Raw genomic sequence first — 27201 nt, 5'->3', positions numbered from 1 at the left:
ATGCATAAATAAACATCTCAACCATTGGCATTTTGGCAAACATGTGACTAGATAATATTACCACACTAGCTTTGTGGGCTGACTCAGCCCTTTATTTAGCATGCTGTTGACACTACTTGTTTTAAGCAGCACTGTCTAGTTTATCTCAGGAATTTAATCAATGGCATATGAGATCCACAGTTAGACCACATAGAGGCTGAAGACACTGCTTCCTTTTTTTGAGACAGTTTCAATGTGCCCCCAATAAACCTTGCTTTAGAGCTCTGGTAACACTCATTGAAATGGTACCGACCTTTGACCCTGCCCCTCCAGGACCCTGTATCTGCTATCGCTCTCTAAACATTGCTTTGGAGAACTGACTATTCCAGGCCCTTGCAAGTCAATCCATAATGGTTGATGTGACCTGATTTAAATGGCATTGACGGTAAGAACTAATCCATTACACCCAAGACACTCCTGCTGTTGTTCATAAACTCAACTTGTCAATATCCTAACACAGAGGAAGACTGTTCGTTCAAATTTGAATGCCAAGAATGAACAGTTTGCTATGCATGGACAGCTGTGTTGTAAATATTCTCCCCTAATCTCTGTTTATTTGGACATTATTCCTAACCCTCTGCTTTCTGGTTGTCTTCAGTTGCATTCATTTGTTGTGAAATCATAAAAAGTGTTTCAGCAGCCATGTGCCCCTGTAGCTTGGCCAATATAATGGCTGCTTGACCTCTCTCCAGCAAAACCTCTCTGATTGTTTTGCAATTTTTGCCAAAGGGATGGGAGAAGTGCACATTCCAGCTTCAATTTGCTCAATTAGTTTGCAGTAGAAGCCGCTCGTCTCGTTTCAGCAGTTCGCATTTAGCGCGAACACATTGTTTACTTTGCGTGGTAACTCATTTGTTCTTATGAGTCCTTCCAGCACCACCTGACCTCTTGCCAAACCGCCACGCCTGCATGACGTAGTGTTCTGAGTAATTGCGTGCTTTAAGACGCAGCCTTCCGAAAACAAACATTTCAGTTGCATGTCCTCATGCAGAGTCGCTCTCGGATCAGCATGCACCGCGGGCCAGGGTGGTACGTGCCTGCCAAGCCGCTCCGTAAAAGCAGCAACAGGTCTTGAATGCACCTTGGGTCTTGCTGGTTTTAAATGCAAGCATACCCCACCCACAATCAAAGTCTCACAGTGGAGGTTCAGAATGAAGGATTTGATCCACTCCCATTTGAATGTATCTTTTACAGCTAGGAATGATGAATGCACTTACATGATCCTCTGCTCCAGAGGATAATGCTGTAAATATTTCGTCCTCCCCTTTCAGTGTCAAGCATTTCTATCTTTAGAGGGCTGTTTGTTCTTAGCTCTGACAACCCTTTTGTCTTTCATTAAAGTTTTTTTTTAAAGGAGGGATAATGTTATGTGTCAGCACTATTTGTGTGTGCCTTTGTGATTTTGTTTATGGCTGTTTGTAGTGTTTGTGGTTATGAATGTGCATTTGTGCTCTTGGTGAAATCTTAGATGGAATTCATGACTTTGCATGTGTGAATGGCCGCTCCACGGTTACCAGATGTCAGATGTGAGAAATATTTCTCTCCATTTGCTTTGGGTGGTGGTAATAAGTCAATTTTATGATTGGATCGAGGTGAGCTGTTGCTCTGGCTATGAAGCAGATTCATGAACTGATAAGATAATAAATCGTCAAAACCATGTGTTTGTAAATGTGCATAATTTAATGACACAGGAAAAAATTTGTTCAGCTGGAGAAAGGTATTGTGGACCGATGTACAGTCAATGAATCAAGGGCCACTGTCATAAACTATTTTCAAAGGTTTTTGTACTATCGTTCCTTCTACCTGATGATGGCCAGATAGAGATGCTAAATTAAATACTGGAAGCAGAACTGACGGTGTGGGCTACTGTCTTATTCTTTTGAATAGTAAAACCCTGACATGGCCATACTCTCTCCTTTTTAGGTTTTTCTCACTTGCCAAGCAGTTTGTACCCCAGCCCTTACATTCCCCTGGGCCACCTTGAGCATCCACAGCTCGGCCAGCATGCACTCTTTGACTCCCAAAAAGGTCTGTATACGCCTGTAAAATCATGTTTAACCGTTATCTCTGTGATTTTATGGGTGTGTGTGACAATCATCATAACATTTATGCCTAATGTTTGTATATAAAGTGAATCTCTCTAAACTGTGCAGAAATAGCCAGGTCAGATTTCACCCCAAAATTGAAGGGGGAATTGTGCAAAGAAAGTGAAGCCTATTATAGGACTCTTGATGAAGAAGAACAACAACAACAGTCGTTTAGGTCTTAAGTGAAAGTGAATGGTTAAAGAAATCGGATGTGTATCATTATATTGGATCCGTGCATTAAGTCTTAAAGTGACAGCAACCGTAAATATCTGCTGTTGTCATTGTTAATCAACAAAACACAGCTTTATAAATTTACCTGAAATGAATACTACTGTTAGACCATACTTTATTTGTAACTTTGTTATATCGTATTTATCTATGCTTTAGTGTATTTGTTCTTATTTTTTACTGACTGTTCATTTGCCTTTAATAATGTTTGAACTTTATTAGTTAGGCAAGTACTTTTTGCTGTGGTATCAGAGTACTTTAAGTGTGCTTTACATAATAAATGGAAAGCAAAGTTACCCCCCCCCCCCCCAATATTTTTTTTTCTTGCTGATCCGAAAAATTATCCGATCTGTGGCTTAAATGTATTATGATCAGTTGAACCACTATTTAGAACTAAAGTGTATGAATGAGTGGTTTGATCGATTGCTAGCTATAATACTAGATGGGCTACTTGAAGCAATTGCAAAAATTGCATGGCTTAAAAAAATAGCTCCATGTCTAAAGCCCTGTATAATTTACCTTTTTCTCAGTAAAATATTACCAAGTAACACTTTAGACTTTATTCTGCCTCGGAGCTGAGGGAAAAGGGCATCACTTTGTTTTTGTTAGCATTCACCAACTAGTACATGAACTTTTCAAGTCCTTTTGATTTTTGTTCTGCTGTACTTGCAGATAGTGCCTTGTTTAGAGTGTTTTAAGTTAGTTTATGGTCCATATTTTTATATACTTTCTGCAGTTTAGGGCCTTTGAGCAGTCTTATCTTTTACACCAGATATCCTAAGCTTTGTCGGGCTCACTCTTTCTACTTTGTTCTTATTCTTTCAGAGGGGTTTTACCTGCCAGGTTCAGTGCACTCCCAGTCTGCACTGGCCAGGAGCCCAGTGGCTCACATGCCCTGCTCCTTCTCCAGGGAAAAGGAGGCCCTACCTCCTCACAAAAGCTCTAAAGATTCAAGCAGGGATCTGGGAAAAGAGAAGCCCTGTAAGAGTGACCTAGGCCACTCCCTTCTAAGGAAGGAACGAGAAAGGCCAAAAGAGGAGTCACGGCCCCACAGCGTGGTGGACCTCACCTTGGATGTCAAGGCAGAAGATGAGCGCAGAGCAGGCAACTCAGAAAGGTCTACAAAGACTACGGAGCACGCTCGGCCTTTCTTTCACCAGCACTCTCCTGCTCTGAGCACCACGGACACTAAGCCCAAACAATCTCACCAGAGTTTACTTGGCAACTGCGGGACAAGTAGTGGCACGCCAGCCCGACACCTGAGTACGGAACAGGACAGGAGGGACAGAGACCGGGATGACGAAACTAGCCGGCCAGGGGGCCACCTTTCCACTGACAAGCAGAAAAGATGCGATTCAGTTGCTACATCATCTGGCACGCTGCATGTGTCGTATGCCAGTCCCTCTTCCCTGCAGCCGAACCCGTCCCATCTCCCGCCCAGGCTGGTGTCCTCTGGCACCTACCCTCCCCCTCACCACATGCCGCCCAACATGTACCCGCTCTACTCTACAGCAAAAGAGCCAGGAAAGGAACAGAGAGTGATAGCTCCTACTTATGTGCCTTCTGTCGAGGTTTACGATGAGCGAAAAGGGCCAATTCAAATTGCTTCCCAAGCTCGAGATAATAAAAATGACAAGAGCAGGGAGAGGGACTTGCACAGATCAGCCCTGCAGGTGGGGAATGAGAGAACACAAATGGACCATGGTCGGTCCTCCATTAGGAGTGAGTCGCCCACTCACGGGGACGTCAAGAGAGACATTTTACGAGAGGAAGGCTCGATAATTAGGTCAAACGGTTTGGCCATGAAAAAGCCCTTGCATTTAGAAATGTGCACAAATAAATCTGGAAACAGCCCAGATGCCAGAGACTTAACCAACACTACATCTAAACACATAATTAAAACGGGACTCGAAACTGAATCCCGCAGCCAAGAGCGGGATAGGGTTCAAAGGTCTGCCCATCCGTTCTCTGGAATGGATCCAGGTACACTTCACTCGGAGCAGCATCCGTTGAAGGGCTTGGGTTCTGCTGAGCCCAAATGGAAGCCTTTCGAGATGGGCAATTATGCTACCAGTCACATCGCCACATTGGCAGCCCAACACACCCATGGCCCCCGAGGTGAGGAAGAGGGCAAGCGAATGTACCTAGATACTACTGGCTTGCACAGACCGGTAGGCAGCGGCAGAAGTCCTGAGGGCCACAGGGAGGTTTCAGCCATGCAAAGCCTCATAAAATACAGTGGCAACTTTTCCAACGAGTCTGGCTCCAGGCACGGATCCGATAGCCATAGTCCATTTGGAGGACTGGGCAGCATGAAACTGGAGGCTGGTTATCCTGGAGTGTCTAGAGTTCAGCACCTTCCACCCCAGCAGCCTGGAAAGCAGTTGAAGAAGGAGCCTGAGAGACCAGAGAGTGCTAAATCCTTTGGCAGAGACGGAAGCTCTTCTCAGGGTGAAGCTGAGGTTCGTCATCCCCCGGTGGGCATAGCGGTGGCTGTAGCCCGTCAGAGGGACAACAGCAGCAAGCACAGCTCTGTATCAGACAGGGACAGGCCAATTGGAGGATCCATCAAAGGTGCGTTGCCTCATATCTTTGCATGCATTGTTCTTAAAGGTATAGTTCACCCAAGAATTCAAATTCATTTAAATTCACCCCCATGTTTTTCTAAATTTTAGAAATCTTTTCTAATTCTGAACTTGCTTTCTTCTGTGGAACACAAAAGAATATATTTTGCAAGATGCCTTGTCATTTTCTGTCCATACAGTGAACGTCATTGGGGTTCAGTGTTGTTTTGGGCACTATTGACTTTCAGTTTAACAGTTGCAAAACAGGCAAAAACAGTTGAGACATTGTTCAAAATGTCTTGTGTTCTGCAGAAAAAAGAACTACTAACCCTGAAAGGTGTGTAAATTGTACATTTCTGGCCCCTGTTGGTATGCATTCACGCCTTTAATGGAATCGAAGAACAACACACTTATGTCTTATTTTCCGTTGTTATAGCCCATTTACATTGGCCTGCTCAGCAGCAAGGTTTCTCCCACTTTTGTTTTTGTTTCTTAAACAGCATGAGCTTTGCTATTGCTTTGGCCCACAGTGTTTCCTGTTAGCCTAGGGAGTGTGTTAAACCTTTCACTAAGACACCGCATGCCTGACTGCTTATAAACATAATTTACCAAGCTCTACTAAAGGTGGCAAACAAGCAGTGCATTCTAATATGACTTTAGTTTTGTTGCTTAGCAATCGAATCAGCTTCAGAAAGGGGCAGAAAGAGAGCTGGGGAGAAAGGCATTAATTTATGTCCTCTTGTGTGCAAGGAAATTGCTGTAATAACATTAGTCTACACTTTCTGAGTTTGAATTTACATTAAAAACACGTGTTAGGGACAGAGCTTTGCTTGACTAATTTGCCCTCTTTTTGATGCAAACGGATAGCATGTCCGACAGGCTTTTGGTAACCTTGGAAACAGACTGAAACCTTTTCCCTGGAGCATGACAGAGATCTGTGTGCACTTTCGTCCCCCTCCTCTATTTAAAAGAACGCAATCTCTTCTCAGCCACTGTCAGTACTGAAAGGTTCAATACACTCCTAACTAAATCCCGCTCGGATAAGTTCTACGCGTTTATCTTTTACAGGGCTGTGTTGTTGAGGTATTTTGAACACAAACTTCAGAGGCTCTTTTAGTTTAGTTCGGTATGTGAAATACTGCTTGTTTTGTCTGATGATTCTCCAAATGGCTCCTACTCTATGAAGAGCAATTTGAACCATGGATGACGCCACAGTGGTGTTGAAACATTGATAAGTGATTGATGGGCCTCAATGGGTTCTTGTAAATGTGATATGTTACTCTGCATATGTTCTCGGTGTTTTTTCTTTTTCCTCTACACAGTCTGTCTGTAATCTCATAGATGTGTAAGACACTGAATATGACTGGTGCTGAGTGTTAGGACTGATAAACACCCTTAGAGTTTGGGCTATTTATGGAGAAGTGTATTTATAAAGAGAAAACGGTAACATTTTAAGTCTTGCCAGACTGGCAGACACTACTAATGTTTGACTTTGTTTTTAGCCTAAGAAAGGTTAGAAATGTGTAAATTGGGATTAAACATCTGAAATGGTGAAAATTTTGATATTATTGGCAAACACTATGAAGTTAGCTCATTTATTAAAAACTGTTTGTCAACATCTGTAATTAGTGTAATGTCGTAACCTTGCAGGCCCAATCCACACAGTGGAAGAACAAGGAGACGAAAGGGCGCGCCACCGTGACGAGCGCCTGCTGTCGGGACGTGTGGAGCGTGAGCAGGAGAAAGTATTAAGGTAAGATGAGTTTATAACAGCTGACATAAAGCACCCTGTTTTTTGTAACTTGCAACTTGTAAAATTATATGTGTATGTGTATATATATATGTGTGTGTGTGTGTGTGTGTGTGTGTGTGTGTGTGTGTGTGTGTGTGTGTGTGTGTGTATATCCTCATCTGTCAGTCATCTCTCCTTGCTCTCGTGGTGTGAAAAGTGAAATCTTACTCCTGTTGCACTGTACTGCGACTCTGCAGCTCGTGCTGTATGGAGCAGAGCAGACGCTTTCAATTTATAATGGTAAACATATATAAATATTTAGCGACAATCCTGAAGTGTTTATATGCCAAAATAGATGTTATCTTTGTTCAGGTAACTCTAAAAAGATGTTAGAAGCCTGGATGAAAGTCTGCTAATTAAGGCACCCTTTTATTAAAATCATTCACCTTGTAGTAAGTACTAAGCATATCCATCCAGTGTGAAAGGATTCTTGTTTCTTTGATTCCACATACTGGCTAAACGGAGCAACATTTTACTTTCATTGGTCACACTCTCAGCGTGGTTTTCTTTAGAGTGGACAGATTTATGGCAACAGTTCTCGGCAGATATGAGCCTATTTTCAAAGTGTGGCTCTCATTTCGAGGACTAGAAAAAGTCAGTCTTCCCCACTGGGGAAATTGGTGCTTATAAAAGTGACTGGCTCTCTCAGCAGGATTCTGCCCTCAGTGCCTGTCCTTAAGTGTAAGGCAGAATAGAAGTCATAGACTGGGGAATTTGTGTCACAGTTGGGTCTAAATGGCCACCAGTCCTACTTTTGGCCCTAAATAAGCATGAATTTTGCAATGTCGAAGCATGTATGTCATACATTTTTCTGGTCGTCAAATGCAGGCACCTGGATATTGGGCAGACTTTTAAAGAAATAGTTAAGCCAGAAGTGAAAATGATTTACCCACCCTCATATTGTTCCAAACCGTTTATTTATTTATTTATTTATTTTTGAAAGATTTTTAAGTTGGTCTTTGTTGGGAATAATTAACCAAATTCGAAATATTATATAATTTTGTTCTTCGTTCAGGTAGCATTACTACCATAACATTAAGGTTAAAAAAACTTTTTTTTCCTTTTTTTTTAATGTCGGAGAAAATTTTTACAATATATATTAAATTAGAAAACTGACTTTTGGCTAATACAAGAATATTTTATTAAAAATATAAGCATTTTTTTGTCAAGTGTCCTTTGTCCTTTTTTCTTTTTTTTTAAAGCAAAGGCACATTTTTTTAATTACAGAATTTTTTATGGAGATTGAGACTTCAATGTGCAATTAGGAAATGCAAACTTACTGACATTGCCATAGATTGGTTAATCACTAATAAGTAAGTCTCTTCATTCACAGAGAGAATAAAGAGTTGGCAGACTACACTCAGATGCATCCACCTATGGTGTCTGCTAGTGGACTGAACCCCAACCTGATGGTGACTGGTGGACCGAATCTGGCTGGTGCGGGCCGCTGGCCTGCTGACCCCGCCTCCCACCTAGCCTCCCACCCGTGGCTGCCCCGACCAGGAGCCCCCTCCATGTGGTTGTCTGGCTCTCCATATGGTACCCACATTTTTTTACGCCTATGGTTGTAGTGTAAGAATTATGTCATGTTACAACAAGCAATTGTTGCAAATGATCAAGGGTCATGCAGTCTGGAATGCTGCAGAACTGGGTTGTGAATGGGATTTGGACACCAAATTATTTCCTCGAGGCAGTCTGTTGACCCTGCCAGACGGCCCAAGCATTTTGTCTAGGCTGAGTGTTTTAGTCATTTTCTTAGAAATAGTCAGTCTCACTCCACAACTTCCATCCAAGAATAACAGCAAACAGCACTCAGTTCAATTCTCTGACGTTCGAGTTTCTGTCTAGACTTTACTTTTAAAACAAAAATGTCCTATAAGAAAATAGCTGTAGTTAAAGTGCTGTGCATTTTGGCAGGAATTCAACTAGGTCTGTGCTCCATGCACAGGGGTGAGATTATGCTGGGAATGGTGTTTCTCTTGGGGATTAACTCTTGAGTGTTCACAAAGCTGCCAGAATGCAAGTGCAAATGGACCATCAACTACAAATATGGTGAACCCAACCATTTCTTGTCGCTGTGTTGTTGAACAGGACTGGGTCCCCCTTCCCTTCATCAGACGCTGCCTCCAGGATATCCTCCTGCCTTGACAGGTTCCCTCCCCCCACCTTACCAGTTTGCCCGAGATCCACAGACCGGACAGGTGGTTGTTATTCAGACAGAGCATCTGCCACATTATGGTAGGCCCGTATATTCACCACAATTTCTCTGTTCATATTTTACCATCTTTCCATTAACACATAAAATACAATGTGCATTTATAAAAGTGAGTGGTAGTGATATTCCTGACGTGTAGCAGAATAAATATACTTGATTTGTGATGCTCAAATATTCCTCTTGTTCTTTAAAAGCTGAGATGTTAGAGCGAGGCCCCCCGCTGTGGTCGGCCATGTATCCGCCGGCAGGAAGCTCTCTGCAGCATGCCCATCAGCTCCAGCTCCTCTCCCACCAGCAGCTCCTGCGGCAACAGGAGCTTTACATGATCCAGCATCAGACCGCACAGGTCATGGAACTGCAGAGGAACGCACAGTTAGTGGTATGAGATTCTTTCTGTCAATGTCATTATATTCGTGGGAAGACACTCCTGTATTTTCCATTTTGTAGTCCTTAAGGTCTATTTGCACCAACTCTGAATGTTCAGCATGGAAAACAGGCATAAAACCAAATGCATAAATTATGCTTTCCAATCAAGTTCAAAATATTGTCTTTATTATTTTTTTATGTGCAAAATCTAGGTTTCTGGGTTTTTTATCTATTAATTTTATGCATCTATTTTTTTTTTATCATTTTTTTATAATCGATACCACACCAATTTTATCCATTTTGTTTTGCAGTACTTTTTGAACAAACTTCAAATTAAGTAATTTAGAATATATCTTTTTTTTAAGGTCGGAGGGGGGGGGGGGGATTTTACAATTTAAAATCTGTAAATTCAGATTTTTTTTATTTATAATTTCTTTTCTGGTGCAGGAGAGATTAAATGCAAGTCACTCTAGGACTGATTTGGATGAAAAAACAGACAAGAGAGGAGCTGAAGGGGCCAAATCAAGTCTCTCGGGCATCCCCACTCAAGCCCTACACTCACGCAAGCCTCCCCCACGCTCTCCAACCCCCTCCACCTCGTATAGAAAAGCCCTGACGCCGCTGCCCGTCCCACCGTTGCCTTCACCCGTCACTGCACTGAAGTCTGAGGAGAGACCCAAAGTGGAGAAGTCCCACCCTCAACAGCCCTACTCCCATCCATCATCTCCTGTCCCTCATTCAGTCAGCCCCGTTTCGGCATCGCCTCTTCCTACATCCCCCATCCAGACCAAAGAGGAATCTGTGGAAGTGCCTGAGAAGGAACCACTCAGTCTACTGAAGCAAACTTCTACTCCGTTCCCATCCATGTACCATGGTAAGTGGGAAGGTCAGCTTTCCCAAATGAAATGTCCAGGATTGAGCCTGCTTAATTTGTCAAAATTGCAACAACTATGAATTTGCTTGATCATATGGAGTAATTAATGTTTATTTGCATATTGCACAATAAATGAGAAGGAAACTAATCAAAATGAAAGGAAAGCGGTAATAATGTAAGGCCCTTAATCTCCATATTGCTATTTTTAAGGAAATATGTTTGGGAGGGGACTGAGTATACTCACAGGACAGCAATCAAATGCAGTGCGCTATTCTTCATGTCAGAATGTGCAGGGTAGTGCAGTCTTAATGAGTAGTCTGCAAATATCTCCACATATGGGATTACCAGCTGTCTCTTCACTGGAATAGAGACTTATGACAGCAGCCCTTTTGTACCCGTATCCCCTGGCGGTTTCCCTTTAAAAATGTTCAATGCTCAGGATAAATAGATTTTCTGCTCATGGTGCATTCTGAATGTATGAGTATGCACGAGCGTGTTGGCCTATGTGTGTATATAAGGGCTTTTGGGATGCTTGTGCTGGGGCCATTTGGTTCATGAAAGTTTCATAAAGCCCCTGTGCCGAAGAACATGTGGGGTTATTAATCACTTTGTCACTCTGTCGCAGGGAACTAAAGCCTTTCTAGTCTTTGCATAAGCACTCCTAGCCCCTCAAATTGTTCTTTCTTCTGTTTCTTCAGCAGAAATTCCTCCTGGCTACCCATACCAATCGATAACAGCACCGTTTGGCAGCCATTACCCCTACCTCCTCCAGCCAGCCGCTGCCGCAGATGCTGACGGCCTGGCACCAGATGTGCCATTGCCGGCTGAGACATCCGAGCACTTGGCGACCACCGCAGATGTCAAACCCCAGCACTTGTGTTCTCCAGTGGTCGTGGAGTCACTTCAGGCATCCAGAGAGAAAGAGTCCATGGATGAGGGCAGCACTGTGTTAAAAAAAGAGCCAAACCTGGAAGACAACAAAGACGTCCTGAGCCAGGACAGCCTGAGGCTTGCACCCATCACCACCCAAGACCCTAGAACCCCCACAGAGGCTGAGGCCCGCCCTAGAGCCACAGCCAAACCATTGCCAGAGGATGAACCAGACCAGGGAGATGGGGAGGCTGTCAAAATGGAGGCTGCCACCTCAAGCCATCCAGGGCTGTATGAGACATATACTGAAAGAACGACCAGAGCAGAAACTGCAGAGGACTCAATTGGTCTGGTAGACCAAGTTTACAAATCTTCATCAAGTTACACTGACACACACCTTGTGGCTTGTGACATCCAGCCAGCAAAACCACCCTCCGATCTCTCTGATAGTTTGAACCCAGTAGACCTTAGAGATCCTGTCCCTGATGCTCCACACCTGGAATCCAAACTTGACAATCTTTTCCTGCCTAACAGCAGCCCTCCTCACCTTCAGCCCTCTTCCGTACCGGTGGCCATCCTCCCTGAAGACCCCATGGCAGGCATGTTCGCCCTGGTCACGGCCAGCGAGCTTCCGCAGGCCGGAGCAGTGTCCATCCTGGCAGATGCGTGTACCTCTAGGTCTGAGCTCTGCAAGGGCGTCAGTCCCCTAGAGTCCACTGCTCTGGAAGGCATGGCCCTGCTTAGCCAGATGGCAGAGCTGGAGATGCAGAGGCAACCCAGAGATGACACACAGGGTGAGTGAGTCTCATTTCAGAGAGAGGACCGGTAATCTGAAGGATGTGGGACCTGATGTAGCATGCTCTAACAGTTTAAATGGAAGGGGTGATTAGGGAGGAAGGTTTGCTCACTGTAGTGTGCTGTAAAGTAAAATATGCTGAAACAAGCTCAGGAATTGTTTCAGATCTAGTGAGTATATTCAGAATTTGCTGGAGTGATCAACAGTGTGCCAGTGCTGGTTCTTCATCTATGAATCTTTTAGAGTAAATACGTTTGTTTAAAGTATAAATAAATGCATCTATCTGGTATTTTGGATGTATCTGTATGTCAAATGCGTTATTGCACTGACACAAGAAACACCCATATACTGATGTTTTGGAGAATGCGGGGCTGTCCCATGCTCCCTAGAGGTAATTAATGTTGGTATCGATCGTGTGTTTGTGTGTGCAGCTGTAATACTCTGTGGACTGGAGAGTCTGCTGGAAGCTGGCAGGCAGGTTCTTCTGGAGGCCATCGAGTGTCAGCCTCAGATTATCATCCGCCTCCCCCGAGAGCTCAACCCTAATAAGAAATACAGCTGGAGACAGAAGAAAGATGAACCTGTATGCTTGCCTATTTATGACTTCTTTTCTTCTCCTCTTAAACCAGTGCTCAAGAAGTTAAGATTTCTGTTATCAGAATGGTAATTCTAGGATGTTTGTAGTTTTAAATACAAGGAGTGCAAGCTTTTAGCTAATAATACTTTAGATTTCCAGCCTCTTTACACTCAGATGCATGTGCACTTGATTTCAACCAGATGTCCATAGCCAGTGTTAACAGCTGCTGAGAGATCTATTGAAGTTAAACCACAGATGCTAATCTTGCTCTGGCTCTTAGATGTTCTCCAAATCCTCTTTGGAGGGAATGGACACTGTAGAAGTGGACTACCGTGTGAGACTCGCTGAGCTGCAGCAGCGCTACAAAGACAAGCAACGAGATCTTGTCAAACTGCAGAGACGGAGAGACAAAGAGTGAGTCTCTCAATTAGCGTTAAATCCCTTAACATCACTTTATTAAGACCAGTAATGCCAATATACCTCACTTAATCCTACTAACAATCAAACAATTTATGATGCCTGTGTGATTCACAGAGAGAAACGTCAGCAGCAGCAACAACAACAACAGATCCAGCAGCAGGAGAGGAACAGAAGTTTAGCCCGCAGGGGCCCGGGGCGTCCCCGAAAGAGGAAACATGCCCTGTGTGCATTGTCTCCACCTCTCAGCAAGCTGGATTCGAAGTGTGCAAAGTGAGTGTGTAGCTCAGGCACCGATAAGGCCCAGCTGTGCTCACCACAGCCTGCCCTGCAGCTGAACGCTCTGTTGTTTTGCAGGTTGGGCAGAAGCGTGCTGTACTCAGAGGACTCTGAGAGTGGGGAGGTGCTGAGGAAGCGCTTTCGGGCATCTAACAGAGATGAGGAGGAGGAGGAAGATAGCAGTGCGTTGAGATTGAAGAAGAAAAAAAAGAGCTGGGGCGAGCAGGAGGCATCTTCAAGCTACTCTCACGAGGTCTGTCTCTATTATACTGGAGTTGAACAAAAGCCCCTAAATATCTGAAAATTTGAGTTTTTGTTAAACAAACATGTTCCAGTTGGAGCCATGGTGCAATGGTAAGTGCACATGCTCCAAACATGTTGAACCCACATCACTCGTATGTGCAGCACAGCTCAAGTCTTGCTTGCAGCGTGTCTGATCCCATTCCTGCTCTTTCTTTCAGTTCCCTGTCCTATTTGTTTAATAATATACATTCAATGCTTTTATCTCTTTGAACAGGCACCTAAAATGGTCGCAAAGAAGAGCCGAGTGAGCGAGCAGGAGCAGTTGGCATCCAAACTCGACAAGGCCTTGTCTCTCACTAAGCTCAGTAAACTCAGCAAGTCTTCTTGTAAGTTCATAGAGGGTTCCTCAGGGAAGTCCAGGGCTAGCTCTGGAAGCAGAGTCCCCATGCTCACCGATTTAGAAATGAGAGTCAAGATGGGAAAATCCAGCCTGTCAAAAGATCTCAGCACCTTTCACAAGTCTTCCAAAGGAGGTAAAAGCAAAATGGCTGCCAAAACGAAGCCTTCAGATCCATGCCTTAAGGGAAAAGGCCAGCGGAAAGCACCTTACTCTCCAATGAGGTCAGAAATCAGCAGCTTTTCTAACAGTAAGTCACACTTATTGTAAAAAACAAAAACAAAAAACAGTTGTGACAGTTTCTATCACAATATAGGAATTTTTGTTGTGTAAAAATAACAAAAAGCTGTCTTGATATCAATGTCTAATCAATGTTTTGAATGAAGTCTATCATGCTTGACTCATGCATTTATTTGATCAAAAATATGATAAAAATATTTAATATTTTAATGATTTAAAACTTTAATTTATTCCTGTAATAGTAAAGCTGAATTTGATCACATGATCCTTCAGAAATCAGTCTAATATGCTGATTTGCTGCTCAAGAAACAATTTCTTATTATTATTGATGTTAAAAACAGTTATCGTACAATTCTTTTTTTCTTCAGGATTCTCTGATGAATAGAAAGTTCAAAAGAACAGCATTTATTTGAAATGGATTTTTTTTTGTAACGTTTGTCTTTTATTGTCACTTTTTTGCTTTTTATTGTTCTGTTTAATTAAAGAGTTAGTTCAAATCAGAGTTATATAAAAAAAAATATCCTGGCTCTTCAAAGCTTTATAATGGGAGTAAAAAGTAACTTTAAAGCTCTTTAATGTGTCCTTGCAGAAGAAGTATTAATAAAAAAAATAAAAAATATTCTTACTGACCCCAAACTTTGGATTTGTATTGCAGTGTAGTGCATCATGGATTTAAGTATAATTGTTTTAAATCAGTTTTTAGTTCATCATGCTTTTGCTCCTCCATCCTGAGTGAAGTGTTTTGTGATTTGTGCCAGACACGGATTCAGAAGAGGAAGATTCCCTGAAGGATGGCTGGCCTCCCAGCTCCCTGTTGGGGAGAACAGTGTCACGTCCACAGCTCCCCGGCCTGTGCAGCACTCCAACCAAGAAAAAACGCTCATCGTCCAAGAGAGCCTCTTCATCTTTGTCTTCATCACTCAAGTCCAAGCAGGCGGCCAAAGAGAGGAAACATAAGCACTTTGCTTTATTGCTACAGGAGGCAGGAGTCAGCTCCTCTGAGGACTCATTTGACCAAGGTTAATAAAGCATACCTCACTATGCACAAAATCGAGATGGCAGCTGCTCGGTTTTAGCTTTTTTATTTTTGGTCTGTCTTGTATTTTTAACCGTGACTATCGGTCATGGTGAAATTTTTCATTGCATCAGAATTTGCTACCTCACATCCTGTATATAATTTAATCGGCTCTTGTTAGAGTCCCTTTTAAATGGTTACTTTTATAGGAATGTCTTGCCATTGTGCATTAAAATGTGTGTGGCTGTGTGGAAAGTGTTCTTTATTGTATTGCAGTTTGGTACCCAAGCTTTATTAAACATGCTGATTTCATTTTTACTGAAAGTAAAGAAACGCAGTGTTCTCTGTCTCTTTCGCTACATCTCCTGCTGTAGAGTGTTAGATTGCAACGCTCCACACTCCTGATTTCCTCTGTTGTTCAAATATCCCTTTCATTAGTGAAGAGCTGTCACAAGGAGATCTCTGCATAAATTCAGCGCTCCTGAGCAGTGCTGATGAGATTCGTTAGGCCAAATAACTTTGAGAAGGATAACTAACTTGTTGTTAGGTTCTCCCAAGAGATCAGATTTTTAACAGATGAGAAAATGCTTAATTGATATTAGACAGATGTTGGATAATGTTTATCTGCATTTACAATATTGTATACATTATCGTTCTGATTGGTGCCATAAACCAAAGTGAAACTAATGGCAGTAGAGCGTACTACCATTATAACAAAGTTTAAGTCAATAAATCAACATGCACACAACCAGAATTTGTAGAACTTTAAAGCATAAATCTTGAACCGTTCCAGCAATGTTTTTTTCACTATGACGAGTGAACAGGCAATGCATTGTGGGATATTTGAAAAATAGGGAGATCCCTGATTTACTAAAAAAAAAAAAAAAATGAATAACCTAGCTTCTCCAGACTGCTCGCTCTCTCCCTGCAGCTGCTTGGCCACCCCTCCACCTCTGACCCCTTCTCCTACCCATGATGCTTTTGAATGTCTATCGGTCTGTCCATTTGCTTGTCCTGCCGCAACAAAATAAGAAGCAAAGGGCTTGGCTGGGAGTAGGGCAGCCAGCTGTTCAGCGTGAGGTCACTATCCATGTCACCTGAGCCTTGAGCATTGTTCTGTAAGTAGGCCACCATCCTCTTTTGCTGTGACTTCTCCATAATTTTTTTACTAATTTGTGCTTACACTGTTACAGAACCAAAAAGCAAACAAAAAAGACTGGAAAACAGATTTAGGTGTTGAAAATGCCTTTTTAACATGCTCACCTCCTGTTACATGACCTCAAGCCATGGTTATGTTTGTATGTGGTAGGAAAAGTGTTTTTATTTTTATTTTTTGTAAAGTTCAGGATGATCTTCTCCCTCCTCATTTTCCTTCTTGGCCATATTAACATTTTGTTCGTATTAATAATTTAAGGTCTTCTACAGCTGCTGTTTGTTTATATATTTTGCCAGTGTTGTACAATACATATTTCTCGTTGATGTTGAAACCAGTTATAATTAAGATTTTGTTAGTTTCTATATATAAGATTTACTTATTCATTTGATTTATTTTTTCTTAATGAAGACAGTCTATACATTTTTTTTTTATTATTATTTACTGCTAAGGAAGTAAGAGTATTGAATTGAAAGAGAAGAACATAACCATGGCTGAAGTGGTTGATGGTCTGAGTTGCGTCCAGGCCAGACTGAGTCTCAGGAGCCATGGAGGACTGTCCTCACAGAGCCTGCTTTGTTGTTCTTCAGCTTCTTCCTGTACACATCCTTTGCTTGCTGTCAGTCCATGTAATACATGCTTCAGGTCTTAACGCTGTAGCATCTATAAAGTTATGTTCACAACATAACCAATCGAAGTCCTTGTCTGCTACACAGTCCTTGTCTTTAACAAACTCACCTCTGGCTTTGGCTACTCACAACTGCACTCAAACATCCTGTGTGTCTGTTTCCATCACCAAACTTTTTCCTCACCCTCCAGAGAATGGGAGAAAATGGGGTGTTGCTTAAAGTGGGTACCTACTGTCTTATAGTTAGTCCTTGAGAGTTTATTTTTTATCAGTTTAGACAAGCTCCGAGCTGAAGAGACTTTTAATAATTGATGACTTTCTTAGTCAGGGATTCTGCCAGCAACCTTAACTTTCTGCAGCGCTTGTGGCTTATTCTATTCCCTTTTTTCCTTCAGTGATTCAGCTCATTCAGCACATTGGGCAAGGCCACTTTACTGGCTTCTCTTATTTGGTTTGGGCTTTTGCATTCCCTGCCCCTCTCAATTTGGAGCGAGCCAGCAGCCATGCTGATTTTAAATCCTGCCCTAAAGCTCTGAAGGTTTGAAAGCTACGCTTGCGAGATCCTGCCTACCCAGCTTAGTATTTGCTGCCCGCATGAAACCAGGCTTTGTCCCCCACCAGTAATCTTATGTAGCAGTGGGTGGGCTGCAGTATTTGAGCAAGAACACATTAATCTAGAGAAAGTCTGCTTCTGCGGTGCTAGATTACCGTGGATACGTAAAAGTGAGAAAACACTACAGCTGGCAGAATGATTGATTAGGGCTAGTCAATTAGAATTCATCGCTATGCAGATTGAATTCAATGGGTTTATTGTTCTACAGAGATAACTAGTTGGGGAAAATGGTATTTAGATGTTGGATATTTTTTTTATTTAATTGCATGGGATTGAGGTTTTAATTTTAACAGGATATGGTTGAAAGTAGTAGTTCACCCAAAAATGAAATGATGTAATCATTTACTCACCCCCATGTCGTTCCAAACCTGTATGACTTTTTCTTTTGTAGAACACAGATTATATTTTGAAGAATGATTTGACGTTTTGTCTATGCATTGAAATTCAGTGGGGTCTTAACATCTTTTGGACCCCGTTGACTTTCATTGAAGAAAGTAAGGCAGAAGTCAGTCAGTCATGCGGGTTTGGAATGACATGAGGGTGAGTAGATGACATAATTTTCCTTTTTGGGTGAACTATCACTAATTCTGGGCTCTTCAACTCCAGTCCTGTAGGGCCAGTGTCCTGCAGACTTAAGAAACAATCCCAATTTAACCCTCCTGTCTGTACACTCTTTAAAATAAAGGCTCTTTATTGGCATCTGTGGTTCCATGTAGAAACCTTAACATCCATGTAACCTCCACTGCACAAAAGTTTCTTTATATTATTCAAATGTTCTTCACACTAAGAAAAAAAATGGTTCTTTTAAAAACTGTTCACTGAAAGGTCCTTTGATCCCATAAGTGTTCCTCTGTGGCATCACTATGAAAATGCCTTTATTTTAAGAGTGTCATTTAGCTGTCAAGTAGTTCTGAACGCCTTTATTAGTTTGTTTGGGTATGTTTGTTTGGGGTTGAGTCTTAACTCAGTAGGACACTGGTCCTCTAAGAACTGTTGTTGAAGAGCCCTGCTTTAAGTAATGGGTCATGTCACAGGATTTATTTTCATTCATTTCTGAACCTTATATATTTTGTCAAACATCCTAAATGACTTGTCTTCCCATTGTTAACAGAGTATTTCACCGAGCGGGATGATTATGAGGATGATGATGAGGAGGATGAAGATGGGTATGATTATGAGCTTGATGAAAGCGACGGCCTGTGTTCGTCTTCTGTAGAAGAGAGTGGGCTGGGTCTTCTGGCCCGCTTTGCCGCCAGCGCTATCCCGAGCCCCATTGTCACCAATCCACTCTCCATCGTCCAACTGGAGGCTAAACAGAAGGCCAAGAAAAAAGAGGAACGGCAGAGTCTACTGGGTAAGGAAGTGCTCTTCCAGAATGGATTGCATCTTTTTCTACACTCTTAGACTTCTCTGTTATCTCTCTGTGACATCAGCTGCTTTTCCAAGTCCTGGGACTTAAATTCCCTGGTGACAAGGTGATGCATTGTTATTGGCTGTCTTTTGTTGAGCTGTGTCGTGCATGTGCATCGGCGAGTGAGGGAATTGAAAGGTGCTGGCAGATGAAAACACATTGTGCTTGGAGCATTCACTCAGTAGGGGTGTTATTCAATATAGACACCCATCAGTTGAGCCCCACCTTGAGAATGGAGTGTCATTATCCCCTAGCCGCATTTGTGTTTGTGTGTTTGCTGCGCCGCTTGCACTCACTGAGAATGTGATGCTGACAGGCCTTGTTTTGATGAGATTGGGCTGTGATCCTGAGCCGGGTACCCAGCAGAGCACACGACAGGCTTGCCAGCGGAGACCAACAGCCCCCTTCATTAACTATTCCAAGGCCCTGCAACAATGTTCAGACTTAATTCTGCTCCCACATCTGGCCCTGTTTATTTCTTACATGTGCACATTACATTGTCGTTCTTTGTTGGCAAATGAGTTGACCACATGTAGATGGTTTAAATTATAGCAGATGGCCTAGTATTTACATTACTGTTGTGTTTTTCATAAAAGACAGATTGCGTTTGTGCAAGTGCATTTCGTTTGCATGCCTTATTAATAACTGAAGGTTATATGTTCTGGATTGTAGGTACAGAGTTCGAGTTTACAGATTCGGAGAGCGATGTTAAAATGAGAAAGAAGTTTCCGTCACTGTTGCACGGCAAGCGGTCGGCTCCTGAGCTCCCTCTCTTGCCGCCCGCGAGCGTCAGGCGTGACGACTCCAGCCCCAGTAAGCGTGGACGCAAACCGAAGAAACCCAAGTCTCCACGGGAGTTCAGTTTCGACCTTACTGCCGACGGGAGCGAAGATGAACAGTGGACACGGCGGAGGAGTGAACGCATCTTCCTCCATGATGCTGCCCAAGCCACCCCCATCTCCCCGTCTGGCAAAACTCCTCTTCCACTCACTCCCAAACCTGCCCGTGGCCCCAAAGCGTCTCCGCAAAGCCCCAAAGAGCTGACCAAAGCCAAGGAGGTGAAAGACCCCAACAAGGTAAGCCCTTGTTTTATTGATGTAGATTGAGTCCTCTGTGCCAGCCCCAATGAAACAGTGAGGGCGCTTGATACCAGCTGGTGTCCTGCTACATTTGTCGGACAAGAAAGCCTCCCGCTGTGAGTGTCATGTTGTTGGACACAAAAGGATGGCTGCTGCTTGCCAGGCTACAATTACCAGCCATCACCGTTCCTCACTCCGAATCCTCTATTGTTTTTTTTTATAGTGTTCGATACATGACTGCCTATTAATGTTTACTTGTCTATCCAATGTTGTTGAATGGCTGTAATGTCTAGGAGGACTGAGCCCGATTGTGTCATGCATTTGTATGAGGCTTTTCACTCTTGTCCATGCTGATGGTTTGGCTTTGTATCTGGTGTGAATGTTTCAGAAGAAGAGGATTAAGGAGACCCCCTTGTGTCTGCCCCCACCCCAGCTCTCCAGCACACCCTCGGAAAGTGCCGGAGTTCTGCCTGTCAGCCCAGGTCGCAAGAGCAAGGTGAAGGCCAAGTCCAGAGAGGTAACTATTGCCTAACTCAGCTGACATTGCAGTGCTAACAGGGAACTACACTGCGACCAAAATGGTCGCATATGCGACCTTTTGAAATGCCATTGCGACCAAAATTTTTAATGGGTCGCAAATGTATCACTGATTATTTTTGTACCTATGTTTTAGGCAATATGCTATGATTTACTATGAGCATTTATTAAAACAGAAATGTGTATTTTAAGAATACGTTTTATAACGTGCTCTGAGCATTCAACACATCAAGTTGGCTTCAGCCCCGCGACCGTTACTTAGATTAAAACGTACCATTGTATCTGCGCGACTCGCAAGATCTCTCTCTCTCTCACTAATACGGACGCGCGCGCGCACAGAGAGAGAAGATAATTGTAAAATGAAAATTGACGGGCTATAGTTTAAATTTTGTTCTTGCATGGGGTTTTTTTCTGTCAAAATGTCGGAAAGCATATTGTATTATCCATCCGTGTTTTTAAAATTCGTTAAATGATGGACGTTTTACAACACAGCCCTCGTTATATGTCGGATTCGTCAAACTTAGCCTACTTGATATTATTTTTAGAATAAGTGATTCGTTATGCTATTATTGGACTCCTGTCTATTCATTGTCAACTGTTTTCTATAAATATGTTTGTATTGGCTAATGCCTGTCCTGTTTAAAATGTGCAGTGTTCAAATGCAAAGACAGCACGTCACAAATAGAAGCCCTTTTCCCTGTGATATTTAGTATCATATTTGGTTATTGGAATAATAAATTAAGTAGCCTATCTTTATTGTACACCTGTTTTTTTTTTTGTTTTTTTTTACTGTTTTCTAGGGGTTTCTTAATTTTAGACAAGTTGACCAGCACACATTATATGCAATGCAATATAATGCATATGTGACCCTGGACCACAAAACCAGTCTTATGGGTACATTTTCTGAAATTGAGATTTATACATCACCTGAAAGCTGAATAAATAAGCTTTCCATTGATGTATGGTTTGTTAGGATAGGACAATATTTGACCGAGATACAACTATTTGACAATCTGGAATCTGAGGGTGCAAAAAAATCGAAACATTGAGAAAATCACCTTTAAACTTGTCCATTTATGTTCGTGATTGTGCTGCATTCACTTACAAATATAAATGTTTTATTTATTTATGGTAGGAAATTAACAAAATATCTTCATGGAACATGATCTTTACTTAATATCCTAATGATTTTTGGCATAAAAGAAAAATCGATCATTTTGACCCATACAATGTATTTTTGGCTATTGCCACAAATATACCCGTGCGACTTGTGACTGGTTTTGTGATCCAGGGTCACATATGTCCTATGTGTGACATATTTTGCACACAGGTAAAGGTGCCCAACATAAGTCATTTCTAAAGTAAAAACAAAAAAAAAACACAAAAAAAAAACAGTGTTTTGGAAAATATCTCTTTATTTGATTATCAGTAAATTTGTTTTCTACACAGAGATAGAGATATCGATATCGGCCATAACAGCAATATTAATATCGGTTATTATCGGTATCGGCCACAATTTTCACATCGGTGCATCACTACTTAAGAGTTCAGGAGTCTGCCCATCTGTGCCAACCATAGCATGTTGAAATCCATTTTGCACTTTATTGTGTACTGTATATTGTATTGCAGTAAATCTATCACAACCAATGTTAAAGAAAACAAAAACAAGAAGGCATGTGGTTTAAAAGATGGCAAGTAAAATAAAATGCACATCTGTATGCAATACAGTTTCATTATTGTTCATTATTATCCAGAGCGGCTTACTATAAACAATTTGTGCGACCAAATCATGTTTTGCGCCAGTAACTGAAAAAGTTAGTAGCGCAAGTGCCACCAGTGGAAAAGGTTAGTGTAGTTCCCTGGCTAATTAGTGATGAATTGGCCAATATTTTACAATATTCTGGCTGATGAACAAAAATTATATTTACACCTTGAGCAAATTCCAAGATCTATCAACATCCATCAACTGGGATAGTATGTATATATATATATATATATATATATATATATATATATATATATATATATATATATATATATAATTTTTTTTTTTTTATTAAATATCATTAATAAAAAGCAAGTGTTCAATTAATTTTATTTAAGATCATAAAATTATATTTTGTTGCAAGTATAGTATTAGCAATCTTGTGCTAAATTGATTTTAATTTTTTTTACATATATTATATTAACCCTCAAGTTTGGGGTCAGTAAGATTTTTATTTTGTTGAAAAATTACTTTTATTCAGCAAGGATCCATTAAATGCATCAAAAGGGACTGTAAAGGCATTAATGTTATAATTTATTTAAAATAGAAATATTTTGATAGATGCTTTTATTTAAAATTTTCTATTCAAAGAATCCTGGAAAAAAAATTATTGGTTTCCACAAAATGATGAATATGATGATGAAATGATAATACTAATCAAAGGTTTCTTGAGCAGCAAATCAGCATATAAGCATGATTTCTGAAGGATCATGTGACACTGAAGACTGGAGTAATGATGCTGAAAATTCAGCTTCAGGAAATGCAACATCACAGCAATAGAATAGAAGACAAAAGAATAGAATACAAGACAAAAGAATTCAATTTATTATTAAAATATAATAATAAAAACGTATTTTAAATTGTACAAATATTTCATAATTTTTTATTTTGATTTTTGATCAAATTAAAGTGCCTTGGTGCACATTAGAGACTTTCCAACAACACACAAAAATTCTGACCAACCCCAAACTTTTATATATTAAATTTACTTTCATTTTTAGCATGCTACATAATAAATATTTGAAACGGACCTAGTGTTGAGCAGCCATTTTGTGCTACACTGTGACTCTAAGGAGAAACACCGAAAGGGATTAGAATAATTTTACCTGGCAGGCTCAAGGCCTGTTGGCAGAAGCCTTGCATTTAAATGAGCTGCCCCTTCCTGCTCCCCTGTCCCATTCTGTATGGGCCTGCTCTCAGTACCCACCATGACCAAAGGGAGGGAGGTGAGGGGGAGAGAGAAAAGGGGAGAGCGCAATAGAGCAGCAAGCCTAATTAGACTGCACACTCAGCGGGAAAGAAGTGAAATTAACCAAACGGCATCTCGCTCCATCCATTTCTCCGCCCCTTCTGCACAATTTATTTTTTCTTCTCTTCTCTAAGATAAATCTCTACTGCGTTTTAAAACTCTCCACCACTGCTGTTTTGTCATTGTATGTATAAATCATGTGTTATAATGCACAGTGCAGAAGCTCGGGAACTCCTCTGGGTATTTGCCCCATTCGAAATCAAGAAATCCTACATCTCGCGAGCCGAGCTTGTCAGTCATCTAAATAGGTTTTACTGAATCAATTCTCTAGGAAGCACATGGGTCTCATCTTTAGAACTGAACCAACTATGGCTCAGTGTTCAATATTTCATATTGTCACTGGAATTGGGGCAAAATGTGCTTGAATTCCCCCAGCAGGCTCGAGGGAAGGGCGGTGCTGTCAGTAAACTGATGGAAAGTATGGCTGCTGATGAGGACTTTGAGCCCAACCAGGACAGCAGCTTCTCAGAGGACGAGAATCCCCCTGTGAGCGCTCAGCCCGAAAGACCCTGCACCCCCGGTGAGACTCTTTTCTCATTCCCTCTTGTCATCAAGGCCGCGGAGCTCTTTTCCTTCATTACCCTCCCCATTTATAATTGCTGTTTAATGACTAAACCAGACTTCATTTTCTTGTCCATGCATGCAATTAAAAGTGAATGTCTTTTGAATGACGTGAGGGAGAGATCATTTCACAGCATATCTTATCTTAATCCAGCATTAAAAATCAGAAAATTGATTTGGCCTGATTGCATTCATACGTTAATGGGACGAGCTGAGAGGTATTGCACGCATTAGCTCCGTTTCAAAACCTCGTTGAGCTGCTTGCTACCTACATTGACAGCATCGTAACCATCATGAAACCTCATAAATGACAGATTTTGAAGGTTCTACGCAGAACAGCACACATATGGCTCGTTTCCACCGAGCGTTATGGCACGGTACAGTACGGTATGCAATTATTTCTATTTCCGCTGTCAAAAGTTGTGAATTGTACCAAAATGCTGAACCATACCGTACCACTTTTTCGGTACCCTTCCATTTGGGTACTTAGAACAGTGGTACGGTACCTAAAGGGTGGAGCTAGACTCACTGCAAATGTTGATTGGTTGACAGAGTATCGTCACTTGCGCGTGCTACAAGAGGAATGACAACATAAGAAGCGCCATTTTTTTTAAATATACAGTTGAAATATAATACTACTTATATTGTGTCACGAAATGTAATTTTAAGAGTTTTTCAGGCGAGAATGTAGTTGTTTAAAGCTCAAATCTGTGGAAAATTTGATCCAGGTTGTGAGATCCAGACGATCACCGGGCGCTCGGCGCTCATGTACCACGCCTGGAACAGCCTTTCCTCAGCTAGACGTTCTGACGTTTGCCGCTAACTCTGACGTTTCTGTAGTGGTTAAACATGAGATATAATTCGTCTTGTGTAGACCTGATGGGCGATCTTTGGTCTCGTGAATCTATAATTTGTTCCCTGGCCAATCGTATTGCCTGAGGACTAAGTGAAGTTTGGTAACTTTATATATTTAGGCTATTTAACTTTACCGTTGTAAGGTTAGACTAGAGTGCTGACTTTGTATGTTTGACTGAATTTTTTTTTTTTTTTTTTTATGTGTACATTTTTGTGCCTTTTAATTACTTTTATAATGGATAATATTGATAAAACTGAAATTTAACAAAAAGAGACCGGGTTGAGTTTTGTCATTTTTAATTTTATTACAGTGAAGATGATCATTGTAATGTTGTTTAATGCAACATTTGTTGTTTAGTACAAATGTACATATTGCCTGGACCATATTAATATGTTTAATATTTTTAAAATTTAAACGAAAAGAGGCAGGGTTGAGTTTTATATTTTGTTTTGTTATAAGTAGGCTAACGTTATGCATTCAGTGAATATAATCAGTACGCGTTGCCTGAACCACATTTGTGTGGCTATAATATTTAAGATTTATTTAAATGAAAACGAAAAGAGGCAGTGTGGTGTTTTATAACATAGTTTGTTTTATTGTTGCCTAAAATGTACATACCGGTGTAAAATGTAGAGATAACCGGAGTAGCAGAGTTTACGCTTTCAGGAAAGCGCTGTTCCATTTGCAGAATTACCGGACTTGTGTCCTCATGAGTCCTTCTCCTGAGTCGGAGTCTTGGCAAGTCCGAACTTTGTGTACTTGGTATTGAGAAGTGCCTAATGTCGGCGTTTGTCTTATTGTGACAAACTGCCACATGCCAAGAAGCAAGAACAAGATCTGCTGTGTGTCATACATTGTAGTTTACTATGTCGCTTTCTTCTTCACACGAAAATTACGTCGATCGCTTCTTTCAGGCATAGGCTACACCACGCCTATTAAGTAAGGGTACTCTTGGCGGTGGAAACGCAAGCCGGATCAGGATTAACCGCCCCGTACCGTACCGTACCGTACCGCACCGCTCAGTGGAAACGAGCCAATAGACTGGGGGAAAAAATGGATAGGGCATCTCTGCTTCCTTCCACTGTAGAGATGTTGCCAAAATATCCCAGTAACGGTCGTTGGCGATTATGAAGTTCGGAACCCGAGTCTTCACAGTAGTGGAGCTGCAGCATCAAGGCTCAGCCCACACTCCCTCTCTCCCAGACTCAATGCAAGCACAGCTGTCAATCATGACATTGGACCCCTTTTTTATAGCATCAATCTACTAACTAAAACCATCCTTTTTGGAAAAACATACTTCTGCATGATAAGAACTACCTAAAATTACAGAAGCGATCTTTGGACAGTGTAATCGGATTTTTTTGTTTGGCTTGCATCCCATTCGATTACATGGAGAGCGGGGTTTATGACCTATATACTGCAGCCGTGTGTTCTGGTATTGCCGCCTTCGAGATTTCTTTTTTTACAAGTACATTTATAATTGACATTGATTTCAATCACCATATTGGGATTTTTTTTTTTTTTTTTTCACTGATATGGTTGGATTAACTTCTCCACGATTAACACATGAAGTTGTCTTGGATTTGAATTTGGCTATAATTGGGTATCTTGGAAAGCAGCATAATTAAGCTAACCTGTGGGAACCGTTTTCACATTAAAATGCTGAATCCATAAGCAGCTCCCTGTCTTTTGGAACACAGCTATTTTCTCTAACATTTGCAGCTTTAAGGTTTCAATGAGAATTCACATGTTATATAGGAGCACAAGTTTCGACATGTCTCTTTCTAACACTGCTTATCTCCCTCTGTTCTGTTTTTCACCAAGCCCCTCGGAACTGTGTCATCAACAAAGATGAACTGCAGGATGGATTACGGGTCCTCATCCCAATGGATGACAAACTCCTGTATGCCGGCCACGTCAGCACGGTTCACTCTCCTGACATGTAAGAGACCGCCAGCCGGAACTGTTTTCATTCTCTTTATACCCTCTGCTGTGTCTTCAAGTAGGGCTGGGTATTGACACAAATTTCACGATTGGATTTTGATTCACAAGCTTTCGATTCAATATTTATTATTTTGGATCTATATCAGGTTACAGTGCATGGCAAATTGTCTCAAGGGAAACAAAATCTCAACTAATGCTGTAAACAATACATGGGAGTCAGTTGCTACTACATTTCTATAATATTAAAGGTTAAAATTAACTGATTTGTATATAAACACTTAATACACTCAAGGAAGTCTTTATAATAATAAAGTTATAATCATAACTTTACAATTACATAATTATA

At 41.4% G+C, this 27201-nt stretch overlaps 1 protein-coding gene across 5 annotated transcripts in view; it reads left to right on the top strand.

The window, feature by feature from the left end:
- Positions 1-27201, top strand: part of tnrc18 (trinucleotide repeat containing 18) — a 67733-nt gene that overhangs the window by 25221 nt on the left and 15311 nt on the right. The window contains exons 4-22 of one of the 5 annotated variants that reach the window (XM_081384909.1): positions 1963-2067; positions 3180-4928; positions 6569-6671; positions 8044-8249; positions 8802-8948; positions 9120-9304; positions 9739-10165; positions 10867-11829; positions 12263-12414; positions 12689-12822; positions 12943-13098; positions 13183-13357; positions 13622-13994; positions 14743-15003; positions 18505-18747; positions 19477-19880; positions 20272-20400; positions 23873-24014; positions 26736-26853. In XM_081384909.1, the coding sequence (XP_081241035.1) occupies positions 1963-2067; positions 3180-4928; positions 6569-6671; positions 8044-8249; positions 8802-8948; positions 9120-9304; positions 9739-10165; positions 10867-11829; positions 12263-12414; positions 12689-12822; positions 12943-13098; positions 13183-13357; positions 13622-13994; positions 14743-15003; positions 18505-18747; positions 19477-19880; positions 20272-20400; positions 23873-24014; positions 26736-26853 (6172 nt within the window). Of the gene's footprint in view, positions 1-1962; positions 2068-3179; positions 4929-6568; positions 6672-8043; positions 8250-8801; positions 8949-9119; positions 9305-9738; positions 10166-10863; positions 11830-12262; positions 12415-12688; positions 12823-12942; positions 13099-13182; positions 13358-13621; positions 13995-14742; positions 15004-18504; positions 18748-19476; positions 19881-20271; positions 20401-23869; positions 24015-26735; positions 26854-27201 lie in introns of all 5 variants that reach the window. The other 4 variants (XM_081384906.1, XM_081384908.1, XM_081384907.1 and 1 more) reach the window with 4 other exon arrangements.

The sequence above is a fragment of the Scardinius erythrophthalmus genome, assembly GCF_964197995.2.
Source record: "Scardinius erythrophthalmus genome assembly, chromosome: 1".
Taxonomy (NCBI): Eukaryota; Metazoa; Chordata; class Actinopteri; order Cypriniformes; family Leuciscidae; genus Scardinius; species Scardinius erythrophthalmus.
The sequence above is the reverse complement of the archived record's forward strand: the minus strand, read 5'-3'. Positions and strand labels throughout refer to the sequence as shown.